Raw genomic sequence first — 13,561 nt, forward strand, 5'->3', positions numbered from 1 at the left:
TCGAATCATTTTTCCAATCTGGTGTGAACTGTTTGGGAGTTTTGACAGGTTTCAAGTTCCTAAACCTGCATTTAATTTATTCCATGATTATCTTACTCTGTACAAGATTATGGAACAGGGGTTTTACTCACAAACTTTTTTTTATTTTTTTTTTAATATAATTTACAAAATTACATAGTTAAATGTTTACGTCCATTAGACTGCTTTCCAAGTCCAGGTGCGTCACCGACCACTTCTGAAGCAAGACATTGCTAAACATTTTCCCTCAGAAATCGATCGCAGTCACGCTCAGGTTACGAAAGGAAACAGCTTCCGGTTCGAGACAATATTAGTATTATGGGTGTAGAAGTTGTGTTAGGTGGGGCTGAAGTGCAGAGGTAGAATTTAAGGGTGCTTTGGAAGACCTGCGGAAAGCTCCTCTGTAAACCGCCACCATGTGTTTGTCCTCTTCCCTCTAAATACCCCCTTTACTCTGCAACCGGCATTTATCCCCTCAGCCAGGGCCTTACAAAAGCCATTCCTGGATCTGTCTCACGCTGGGACATACTCGCTCCCTCTCTCATTCGCCTCGTCTTCCCACACCAAAGGCATTTAAAAACTCATCTAGCTCCTGCTGTGCAAATTCACCATCGAAATTGCTTCTTTTTGTAAACATTCTGTTTGTGTACATGCTGTAAATGTGTTTGGGTAAATGTATAGATATCCGCTCTGGAAAGTGAGCAGTGTTCAGAGCGGGTCTGTGTGTGTAAGCCGCAAACCTGCAGGGCAAATATAACATTTGTACAAACAACCGACTGATTTATGCCCTGTTAAGCATTTTTTTAAAATCACGGGATACAATTTGAGAAAACCCTGAGATTTGCCCAGTTCAGATGACCACAAGAGGGCGCTTAATAATGTGTACATGTTAAGCAGTTAAAGCTTGATATGGAGCATGTTAGCCTCTGCTGGTAGATTCTGTATCTACAACCTCCAGCCAAAAAACATATGGATGGACGTTCAAAAGTAGCCATGTAATAAATAAGATTTCTCAATTTTCTCCAGTTTTTTTTATCTCTTTGTCTAAAATCAGCTGTGATGTCTAAAAAAAAAAATCAGAAATGAAACATCATTCAACAACCAAACATTTGTATTCATGACAATAGAATTATAACCAATTTGGCACACAAATAAAATGACATTTCAATAAACAATGTGCGTACAACAAATTGTCTCCTATTTTCTCAAAGTATATCATGCAAAATATAAACAGTATTTTTTTATATAACTAAAGCATGTAACTATGATACTAAAAACTATTAGAGGAATATTAACAAGCAAGACACTTCAAATAAAATATCACTCCTAAAAACATAACAGCGTTTACCATTCACTTTTTTGTGGTTACAAATCAGAACACTAACCTATTACCTATTACACGGACAGCATAAAAGTTACAGTGAATTCTATGAAATATTATGACTAAAATATGACAATTGGTGGCAGTGACAAATTAAACATTAAAACAAACATCTGATTTGCTGATTTTTCACATTTCTGGCTATGTTCAGAATAGAATACTTCATTTATTAATTATATGTAAGAGAACACATAATGCATCTAATTTTACATAGTGGGATACACTGTTGACATGACTTCATGAAGCATGTTTTATTCAGCATGGCGTCCAGTTAATATTTTGAAAATAAAATATGGTTATTTTGCAAAAATCAGTTAAAAAGTGAAAATAATGGGGGAAAAGGATATGTTTAATGTGGATGATTATTTTCAGATTCATCTGGAAATGGATGGTAAAGGTAAGTAAATTGCATTGTGAGATAGGCTACAGCACTTAGTACAGTGTGCTCTATTATTTATTGAACATTTCAGCAAATTGTGTTGGCTTTCTGGACATTAGACCTTATGCACAGTTTGCACAGCGGTTTAAAAGTTTGGGGTCAGTAAAAAGTGTTCAAATGAAATTCATAGTTTTATTTAACAAGGATGCATTCAATTGGGATTGACAGTTCAATTGGTGACAGTTAAGACATTTACAGAATAATATTACAAACATTTCTATTTCAAATAAATGCTGTTATTTTGAAAAAAAGTGTCATGTTTCCACAAGCAGCACAACTGTTTTTAACATTAATAATTTATCATTTCTTGAGCAAATCAGCATATTAGAATGATTTCTGAATGATCATGTGACACTGAAGAAGACTGGAGTAATGATGCTAAAAATTCAGCTTTGCATCACAGGAATACATTACATTTTCAATACATTACAATAGAAAAGTTATTCTGAATTGTTTTTACGGTATTTTTGATCAAATGAATGCAGCCTTGGACATAAAAAAAAACCCATTAAAAAGTCACCCCAAACTTTTGACAAAAGTACATACTGCAGAAATTGTACTATGCTATTCTGAACAAAACCACTTTATGTTTGTCCGGGAGGCATGAACTGTTTTTGTACAATGCACAAACCATTTTAATTTAAACTATATTTGCACACATATTTGTGATGGTCTGCATCAGTCATGTGTGGCATCTTCAAACTGTGATGCTGAAAGCCCTTTGGTCAGATGTTTATTTGTCAGGTTTGAGGTGGAGGTGTTGGAGGGTGCGATGGAGGTTGTAGTTCACTAGTGATCTCCCTCTGCAGTCCCACAGGATATGAGTGGGGAATCTGTCTCGTCATGCTCCTCCTCTTGGCTTTGCGTTGGCGGTTCTGTCCAGCAGGTTTGACCCGATCACTAAGAGCGTCTGAGGACTCGTCAATGTACGCTAGGTTCTCACCAAAGAAGTCCAGAAGGGAGGGATGAAGTGGACTGCAGCTGTCAACCACGACGACAGGAACATCCTTCCGACTTTCCAGTGATCTAAGAGTCCCTTCAGCTCCAGACTCCAGGTCCTCTGAGTTACGGGAATTTGACTCATATTCATATTCCGACCAGGATTCCGAAGGTGTCTCGGATCCCGTTCCAGATTCTGAAGGGGACCTGGAAATGGCTCTGGATCCGGGTCTTGATGGTGGTTTCAGCTCTAACCTTGAGACGGATCTTGACGCTGGTCCTACCGTCAGCCTCGATCCTGGTCTCACCTCGCACGCCCCATCTAACCTACACCACGACCTGGATCGGGACAGCGCTTCAGACCTGATATCAGACCCTGGGGTGTACTTGCACGCAGGCCATCCGAGAATCAGGTGTCCGTTCTCTCGGATAACATCGGCATCGAGGGAGATCCCATGAGCCAATCCCGCTGCGCTCAGTCTTGGGTGGCGATGATGGCGGTGACGCTTCCGTCTACGTCGCCGTTGGAGCTGAAAGGGGTCGTTGAGATCCAGTGGCACGGGAATACGGAAGTCCATGGACATGTTCTGGATGTTCTGAGTCCAGTCTGTTGCATGGGCTCTCAGCTCCTCCATCTAAAAGAAAAACACAGTACCATTAAAAAAAAGAAAAAGAAAAACTTATGGGGAGAACTTATGAGAATTAACTTATGAGAAAGTGATTTTTTTGCAATACAAGCAGTAAAAAGGTGGTTAATAAGAGCCTAAAAACATGCAAAAAAATGTTTACTAATACTATACACTGACATTAAAAAGTTTGGGGTTGGTAAGATTTTTCAAATATTTTTAAAAGAAGTTTCTTGTTCACTGCAATTATTTTATCAAAAATACAGTAAAACAGTAATATTGTTAAATATTTTCTACAATTTAAAATAACTGTTTTCTATTTTAATATAATTTAAAATGTAATTTATTCCTTTGATGCAAAGCTGAATTTTTAGCATCATTACACCAGTTTTCAGTGTCAAATGATCCTTCATGAATCATTCTAATATGATTTATTAATATATTAATAAATATCTTATTAATATGTTGAAAACCTTTGCTGCTTTTTTTTTTTTTTTTTGAAACCGTTATACTTTTTCCCCCATGATTCTTTGAAATAGAATTCTTTTGTAGTACTATTAATGTCTTTGCTGTCACTTTTGGTCAATTTAATGGATCCTTGCTGAATAAAAAAACAACAACTTTTGAACAGTATCTCACATACAAATTTGGTCCACTTTGCAGATTTATTTTAAATAGTCCATACCACAATAGTAGTCCACTGTGGAAAAACTGAAATGAATAAATCCATTGTTCATTCTGTCTGTCTCACCTCTGCACGTGTTTTCTTTGACAGCACTCTAAGCCAGTTCCCAATCATAGTGAGGATAGATGCAAAATACGCCAGACCAAACACTATCCACAACCACACCAACGGCTTGTACAGGGGCGTTCCATCTCTCCTATTCTCTGGAATAGAGGAAAGAGAAAGATAATGACACAGGGGTGGTGTGGCCTGGTGGTTGAAAGCTCTGGGCTGGTATAATGGGAAGATTGCTGGTTTGAAGATTGAGCCATGGGCAAGCACCATTGTTCAAATGAGCAAAGCACTTAAAGAAATATTCCGAGTTAAATACAAGTTAAGCTCTACCAAAAATATACACCACCACTCAAATGTTTTGGGTCGGTTTTTGGTGTTTTTGAAGTGTCTTATGCTTAACTAGGCTGCATTTTTTTTTTAATTACAATAAATACAGTAACATTGTGAAATAATTTTACACATTTAAAATGATTGTGTTCTATAATATATTAAAAGTAGTTTATTCCTACATTTTCAGCAGCCATAACATGATCCTTCAGAAATCATTCTAATATGCTGATTTGATTATTATTTTAACAGTTGTGCTGAAATATTTATGGAAATTGTGATACACTTTTTTAGGATTTTTTGATGAACAGAAAGTTCAAAAGAACAGCATTTACTTGAAATAGAATATCTTCTGTATCTCTGTGACAATAAAAATGTCTTGACTGTAACATTTGATTTAATGCATCCTCACTTAAAAGTAGTAGTCATTTATTAAAAGATATATATATATATATACAATTTTAATAAATATAAAATATAAATATCTAAATTAATACAAGCAAAACATTACAGATACAAATATTTTAAAAAGTGATTAAATTTGGTCTGTTACATTTCAATACCTTATCATTGACTAAAATAACAGAAAATGTAGTCAGTAAAACGGGAAATGGATTTAATGAATATGGCATAATAAAATATATTATATAAATTTAAAGCTAATTTTTTGGCAAAAGACAACAAGTATGATTAAAGCAGAACAAAAAAGTATAGAAAAAAAAACACTAGACTGAGTTTGGAGTTTGATTTTTGATTAAATGACATGAAAACACTGAGAAGACTCAATTTAAATTGAGTCGATAAAACTGTTCCTTTATTAGGTCTACTGTAAGTCACTTTTAGTCATGACTAGATAGATTAGAGATGAGTGCCTGCTCTGGTCTAAAATTACAGCTATTATAATTAATTCTATTACAATTAGTGTCTATGGCTTAAAAACAGATAATTAGATGATGTAAATGACTGCAACGTCATGGCTGTCTGGATCCAATGACCACAAAACATCCTGCAATTCCAGGCGTAATACAATATTGAGTTCCTTAACAGAATTATCATACGGTCACATGACACAGTAAACTAAATCATATGTAATGATTATTGCATGTAGACATCATATATCTGTGCACCTGCCACATAGTCCCCAAAGCCCACCGTGGTCAGGGTGATCACGACAAAGTACACCGCTTCCAACAGGCTCCAGCTCTCCACTTCCTGAAACACCATGGTCGGCACGGCGATGAAGACTAAGCAGCCAATCAGGATGGAGAAGACAGCGGAGATGACACGGACACTGGTGGGCTTCACACCCTTACGCTGTTCAGCAGGGAATAAATCAAAAGACAATTTTCAACATACCCTGACAACACAATACAGCTATCTTTGTTATTTTGGAAATGATTTGATGCGTATTAGTACTTGGGAATCAGGGGTTGGATTCACATAAATCTTTATAAGCAAAAATGTTAAAACAATTTAAGATACATTCTAAGACATTCATAAGAAAGTGTAATTCTTAAGAGGTTCTCAGGTAATTTCTTAAGAATGTCTTTAGTCTTTAGTGTGTTCTGATTGTAGATTGTGTCTGAGACTTGTTGAAAAGACTTGGCCGTCTTTTTGCGCTGCATGCAGTTTACAGTAATAACCAGAATGAGGCAAACACTACAGGCAAAAGCATTGCTTTTTCATGCACTGGTCAGTTTTAAGATTTTGGGTTATTTGGCTTCTCGTGTTGTTTCAGACTAGTAGAAAGAAAACATTCAAAATACATATTTAAGTGTTTATTTTATTGCACTTTATCTATTTGCGTCTGTATATTTCTTTTACAATGCATATCTCTGAAGAAATCTCCACTTCAGCAGCACTCACATACACCAGATTTTACTTTTTACTCCTATCTATATTGTTTTTATAGAGGGGTTTTTTCATAGGTAATTTGCCTGATGTTGTACTTTCCTAAAACACTGTGATTTTTTTCTTCTTCTGGGAATTGACATTATTTTCTATAGAAGTTTATTTCCTCCATGGAAAAAACACAATGCAATTGTGACTTTTTATATTACAATTCAGATTTTGCGATATTTTTGAAGATTATTGTGAGATATAATCAAACAAACAAACAAAAAACCCTCTTTTTTCCTGCGATTCAGAACTTACATCTTGCAATTTTGTCTTTTTTCTCTGAATTCGCAATTCGGCCTTTTCTTCTCTTAATTGCAAGTTTATATATCACAATTCTGATATTTTTTCTCAGACTTGCAAGTTCATATTTCAGGCTTGAAAAAATAAATCTTATCTAAAATCTAGAAACCTTTGACTTTATGTCACCAAAATGAAACAAGAATTTTCAAGAAATTGCAGTAAAAATATTTGCAATTTCTAATATGTGACCTTCGACCACAAAACCAGTCTTAAGTGTCAATTTTTCAAAATTGAGATTTATACATCATACATACATACAGCTGAATACATAAGCTTTCCATTGATGTATGGTTTGTTAGGATCGGACAATATTTGGCTAAGATACAACTATTTGGAAATCTGGAATCTGAGGGTGCAAAAAAATCTAAATACTGAGAAAATCGTCTTTAAAGTTGTCCAAATGAAGTTCTTAGCAATGCATATTACTAATCAAAAATTAAGTTTTTATATATTTAAGGTAGGAAATTTACAAAATATCTTCATGGAACATGATCTTTACTTAATATCCTAATGATTTTTGGCATAAAAGAAAAATAGATAATTTTGGCTCATACATGTGACCCATGTTTTTTGGCTATTGCTACAAATATACCCTAGCGACTTAAGACTGGTTTTGTGGTCCAGGGTCACATATAATCAGTCAACTGCAGAAGTATGGTGATATCTATTAGTTTGTTTGTTTTTTGTAGTAACTGTCTAGAAGTTCAGCACTCGCCATGTACTTTAAACAGTTGTTTTTAAAGAGCCTGTTTCAAGATGGCGCTCATGTTAAAGGTTATTCTTCGTTACTGTCTTTAGAACAATTTTCAGAAAAATATTTATCTTTTTTATTACATTACTATGAAATGTTTCATAATATAATATGATTTCTGTATCAAAAGTTCATGTTGCAAATGCTCTTTACAATGAGTTGTTAATACAATATGTCATCACTTACTGTTTTATCTGTTCATCCACATTATTAATCTAATTTTCTAATGGTCTGAATTTTAATGAGTCACCTACCAAGAACAGAGTCTCTATCTTTGCCACCGCTCTCCTCAGCAGGGTGCCCAGGTGGTCTCCAACCCCTGCTAACAGTATCCCAAACATGGGGATCCCCACCAGAGCATAAAATATACAGAACAACTGACCGCCTTTTGTCTTGGGCGAAATGTTTCCAAAGCCTAGAGAAGAGGAGAACATGTGAAATCAAGCTCTTAAGATGAAAATAAAAACTATAAAGTAAAAAATCTCACCGATAGTGGTTATGATGGTACCACAGAAGAAGAAAGCATTGGATGGATCCCATCTGCTGGTATAATTTGATGTGCTTCTGGCATCCACACCTGCTTCAATGGCATCAACCACTTTCTAGAGTGAAAAGATGATAGATTTATCAATGATGCCCCAGTGTACATATATCTACACAGACATCTACACACACACACACAGAATATTTATAAAAATACCTGTTGTTATTTTTAAAAATTTAAATGTTAATTAAAATAAAGCTAAAATAAAATCAAATATTAAAAATAAAAACTTAAACTTGATTAAAATATAAAAATGAAATTTAGAAGTGTTGTCTTGGCAAGTAATTGAAATAAAGTAAGTACTAACTAAAATTGAATATAAATATTATATAAAACAACACCACAACAAAATTAAAAAAATTACAAAATTAGTAAAACTAAAATTTGCTATGGTATTTGAATACCATTGTAGTATTTATTAATATTTTCACTTGCCTTTTATTTTATATTTTGTTTTCAGTTTTATAATTTTAGTTCAAATTATTGTGTTATGTTTTTGTCCTTTTATTAATTTTTATTGCTTTTTTATATTTCTACTTAAGTTTTTCATCTAATATTTTATTTTAGCTTTATTTTAATAAACATTTCAATTTTTAATAGCTTTACCTAGACAATTACTGGTTATATACACTATAAATAATTATTTTTCTTAGTAGTAAATAAATAAAGATTATTGGAAGATGTTATACATAAAATACTATTATAATTCCATGTTTAATTCGCTGTGTTGTTTGTCATTTCTTTGTAATTAATTGTGAAACTTACTAGCAATTTCAGAATGTCAATTATTTCTACACCAACTCCCCAAGTTATAGATTGTAATTCCACGTAATTTTTTTACATTTACGTTTTCAAACAGACCTCTGTGAACTTTCTCAGACTGTGAGGGGTGACGCAGCTGTGGTTCTGTAGGAAAGCCATTCGAGACGTCAGCAGCTCGTGGTGAGCCCATTCCTCCCTGGAGGACTCCAGCCAGCCGAACACCAGAGCCCCTAACACCAAATACAGCAGCACGGCTGCCAGGATGGTCAACAGTGTTGTGCACCGCATGGCTACGAGGCGCTGATGACGTCAAACAAGATGCCACATACTGTGGATGAATGTTTTGGAAACATTGATAATCATGTGACCATCAGGTTAGGTGGAGCGAAGAGAAGAACGTCAAGGGAAACGAACACAATAATTAAATTATCTCTGCTTATCACGACAAATGAAGAAATGTTAGTGTGTTTTGACTATTTGGCAAAGTACAGTGGCCCCAAAAAGTATTTAGGATCACTTCAAAGTATGTAAAAATTACACAGATTTACACAGAATATCATTGCAAAACAAATTATTGCAAATTAAATCGCATTTTGAACAGTATCACTTCTTTTTGTGAAATGTTCTGCTTGAAAGTGTTTGTGCTCCCTCTATTTAAAATAAATGGCAGCTTATTTGATATTTTGTTATCTATTGCAATAGCATTTATTTATTATTATGAGCGCCTAATAACAGAATATTTCATACAGGTTCACTGTATATGTAATAGAAAACAGAGATCAATTATTTACCTTATCAAAGTTGTTTTTCTAAATTAAATCTCTTCTCCATTTCCTCCATATCAGATGTTTGCTGTAGTCGTTTATACACTCTTCTTGTCTCTGCACGGCCTCTTCCACTGGCGCACACAAAAACCTGTGAGACATAATTGTCAAAAAATGCTCTGAACACCCTGAAACTGACACCAGATCAGCTTTGAGCTTCAGGAGCTTTGACCCAGTCCAGACACATAACAGGAAAGGGGTAAAGGCACAGAGGTAAGAAGACAACACATGACGGCATTGAAACAGAACTTCTGGCAAAGGTCTATGTAAACAAATTGTTCTACTGACAGAACCTTGATGCTCACCAGGGCTCTCTAGGACTCACTTTATAGACGCATGGTTACCGTATATTATGGTATACATTATGTTGTCACTTTAAGTATTTGCAATCATTTGTTTTACTTTACTGTGTTATGTTTTACATTGCATTTATTATGATCATAAATATGCACAACTTGCGTGTGTGAAATTATTAAGAATTACGTTTTTTTTTTTTTTTTCTCAAAGAACATTAAATGGTTACAGATCTTACAAAATAGACAATTACAGATGGGTAAAGCACAAATTAAAAAAAGACAAATATTTTGGAATAAAAAATTGTGTTGCTCCCAAGATCATAGAGAAGAATGATCTTGAATAAAGCCTTACATTTATTAAATTAAAATGACTTTGATATTACACTGAAAAAAATTATACTAAATTTTTTAAGGTAGTCTAAGTGGTTGCAAACAATTTATTTTAGCTACATTAATAAAAAAACATGCTGAAAGTTAGTCAATTAAATTTGTTTATTTAAATGTAGCTAAAATAAATTGATTGCAACCACTTACCTTAAAAAATTTAGTAAATTCAATTAATCATTTTTTTAGTGTACGTTTCTTAGACCTTACTTTATTAACCAAGTAATATATATTGATACATCCTATAATAAATAGACTTTCGTACTAGTATACAATATCTCTATATGCTTAAGATTTACATTCAAACAAAGCAAATTCATAATCATTCATAATTCATCTTCACTCTCAAAAAAAAAAGTACAAAAGCTGTCATTGGGGTGGTACCTTTTCAAAAAGGTACACCTCTGTACCTTGTTTACCCCTAAGAAGTGCAGTTGTCCCTCAAAGGTACTAGGGCTGTCAAAATGACTGAAAAACTAAATTCGAATTTTCTACTTAAATATTATCAAAATTTTAATTATATTCGAATTTAAAGGCATAATTTCAGTTAGGGGGAAAAAAGCTTTTGGCTTCTCTCCTGAGGCCACAAGAGGGCGCATCGAGCAAAATATTCGTCTTTAGATATGTTTTTTGTTGAACTTGCATTAATTTTACATGGCTTTCTAAACATACCGCTCTCTGCGAGACGCGAGTGCAACACTGATAGATGTCCCTCTAGAAAATGTGATAAATATGTGTTCTGTGTGAACGGCTTGGTTTCGGTTCTGACGTAAACAACATCTTCTTCACACTGATGCTCTTGTTTTCCGCAATATATGAATGAACAATGTAGCAGCACCGCAACTAGTGGGTTCAACTGGATAGGCTAACAAAAGCGTTCAAATGCAATCAATGACACATACATCGTCATCGCATCTCGTGCGCCACTGATAAGGCTGCCTGACGGCTGACGCAGACCTTAAAGGGGTCCGTGTGACGGAAATGTTACGCCCCTTACTTATACTGTCTTTTTACACGTTGCGTTGCATCGCGCCGCCGCCGCGTAAACATAAAACCATGTCTGCATTTGTGATCAGAGAACTGACAAACAAGCGCTACTCTACACTGCTCAAAACTCGCGTTTGAATCATCAGGAAACACACGGCGGGCTAGAGTGAGCGGTGGCGGGCGGCCTAGAGTGAGCGGAGGCCGGTGGGCTTTAGAACGGTGCGGCCGGCGGGCTTGCGGCAACCACATGTGATGACCCCGGGCTGGACTCCGCTTCGTCCACGGTGATTGTGTGAACATTTGGGCGGTGTTATGCAAATCTTCGCACATCGTGACGTAGACATGTGGGGGCGTGTTAGAGCAAGTGGTTTTAGGTAGGCATGGTTGACTCTTAACTTTTATAAAGAATATCTCTTTGGATTTGAGACTTTAGTCTTTGCAACTTTACAGATCTTCTTTATGCACCAAGAGCTTGTAACACTTCAAAGAGAAAGTAAAAATAAAAATCGCATCATATGATTTTAAATTCGAATGCAAAGTTTTTGCATTTGAATGTGGATTTTTTTTATTTTATTCGACGAATATTCGAAATTCGATTTTTTTTGACAGCCCTAAAAGGTACATGTTAGTACCCAAAGGATACATATTTTGAAAAGGTACTGCCTCAGAGACAGCTTTTGTACCTTCATTTATGAGAGTATTCCACATGCCAAAGAAATTACTGATATTGTTTCATTTTTGATTATTTGCAATGCAACAGGCAATAAAAAGTAACTGTTCACCTTAATAGCTACTTTAAAATGTTAACTATTCGTTTAATCAGTGTAATGTTTCACAAAACAGCATAAAAACACGTGTAAAGTTTGTGAGGGAGTGTTATCTTACCTCAGCGCGCGGTTCCGTCGGGAGTGGATGTCGTGAGGAGTTCCCTCTCTCCTGCAGACCACTGTGAGGATACATGCACTCTTCAGGACTTTCCCCATTCCCAAGTCTTACGTGAACCTGCCAACATGAGAGAAGAAAAAGAGCAGAGAAGAGACGGAGAGAGGAGGGGAGGAGAGAGGATTGTTTGGCCAGAGACACCAATGAAAGCTGACAGTTTATCTGTTTCAGGTGTTTAAAACATTTTTGTTGAGAGCAGCTTCTCTCATCTTTCATCTCATTTTTTAATGTAAAGCACTGGGGTTATGTCATGAAATCCCAGCAAACACTCCGCTAGGTTATTTTCTGAGAACCAATTATTAACGTTCTAAGAACGTCTTTTGGGAATCAAAAATCTGTGATAGACAGGATCGTTTGTCCATGTGCCCAACGCTCAATCCAATCATACAATCCAACGCTCTCCATTGACTTTCTATTGCGGGAAGCTACCTCCTCGTCATTTCTTATAACAAAAAAACAGAGCAATGCCTAAAAGCTGCTATGTGACAAGGTGTACAGTAAACAAGCTAAAAAAAAACAGAATTACGTTTTATAAGCTGTCGACCCCCCCAAAAAACGAGAGTTTAAAGCCCTTAAAGGGTTAGTTCACCCAAAAATTAAAATTAGCCCATGAATTACTCACCTTCAAGGCATCCTAGGTGTATATGACTTTCTTCTTTCAGACGAATCCAGTCAGAGTTATATTAAAAACTGTCTTTGATCTTCCAAGCTGTTTAATGGCTTTGTTCACCCCCCGCAGCCGTGTGAGACACTTTTTATTATGGATGAATGCGCTTTATTTTACTTCTTTTGGACTGATGCATGCAACACCCGCTGACTGCCATTAAACAGCTTGGAAGATCAAAGACAATTTTTAATATAACTCCAACTGGATTCATCTGAAAGAAGAAAGTCATATACGCCTAGGATGGCTTGAGGGTGAGTAAATAATGGGCTAATTTTCATTTTTTGGGTGAACTATCCCTTTAAAACTGTCTCACTGAGTCATTTTTATAATGTTTACCTGATTTTGTAACCTGTAATTGTATTTTCAATCGTACTCACCCCTAGCATTGATTTCTGTATGTTATTTCTTGTGGCAATAAAAAAAGGTATGCTATCGCTGTAGCTGAATAAAACGCAGATAGGACGTTTAACTGATTAAACATGAAGACAATAAACAAACGATTGTGACTTTAGATAGTCATTGAATAATTCACTCTACCTATTTTCTCAGTTCTTCAATAGTTTTGCTTTTATGAAACACTGACATAAAATACTAAGTACACACATTTTAATTATAATTTAAGCAATTTCATTCATTTCAGCACAAAATTGCACCCAACCTATACTGAATGGATTGTACAGCCTAGTTTTCATTTGTAAAAATGAAATACACCTCCCCATCTCCGCAGCTCAATAAA

At 35.3% G+C, this 13,561-nt stretch overlaps 1 protein-coding gene across 1 annotated transcript; it reads right to left on the minus strand.

Moving 5' to 3' along the window:
• Nucleotides 1-2,558: 2,558 nt before the first annotated feature.
• On the minus strand, nucleotides 2,559-12,128 carry LOC107758503 (potassium channel subfamily K member 4-like). The gene is made up of 8 exons (XM_016576242.1): nucleotides 12,102-12,128; nucleotides 9,517-9,640; nucleotides 8,825-9,053; nucleotides 7,907-8,021; nucleotides 7,674-7,834; nucleotides 5,597-5,783; nucleotides 4,155-4,291; nucleotides 2,559-3,412 (listed from the first exon to the last, which is right to left on the minus strand). The coding sequence occupies exons 3-8, from the start codon at nucleotides 9,011-9,013 to the stop codon at nucleotides 2,579-2,581; spliced, it is 1,623 nt and encodes a 540-aa protein (XP_016431728.1). The 5' UTR covers nucleotides 9,014-9,053; nucleotides 9,517-9,640; nucleotides 12,102-12,128; the 3' UTR covers nucleotides 2,559-2,578.
• Nucleotides 12,129-13,561: the final 1,433 nt, after the last annotated feature.

Source organism: Sinocyclocheilus rhinocerous, unplaced genomic scaffold, assembly GCF_001515625.1.
Source record: "Sinocyclocheilus rhinocerous isolate Xijiao unplaced genomic scaffold, SAMN03320098_v1.1 scaffold474, whole genome shotgun sequence".
Taxonomy (NCBI): Eukaryota; Metazoa; Chordata; class Actinopteri; order Cypriniformes; family Cyprinidae; genus Sinocyclocheilus; species Sinocyclocheilus rhinocerous.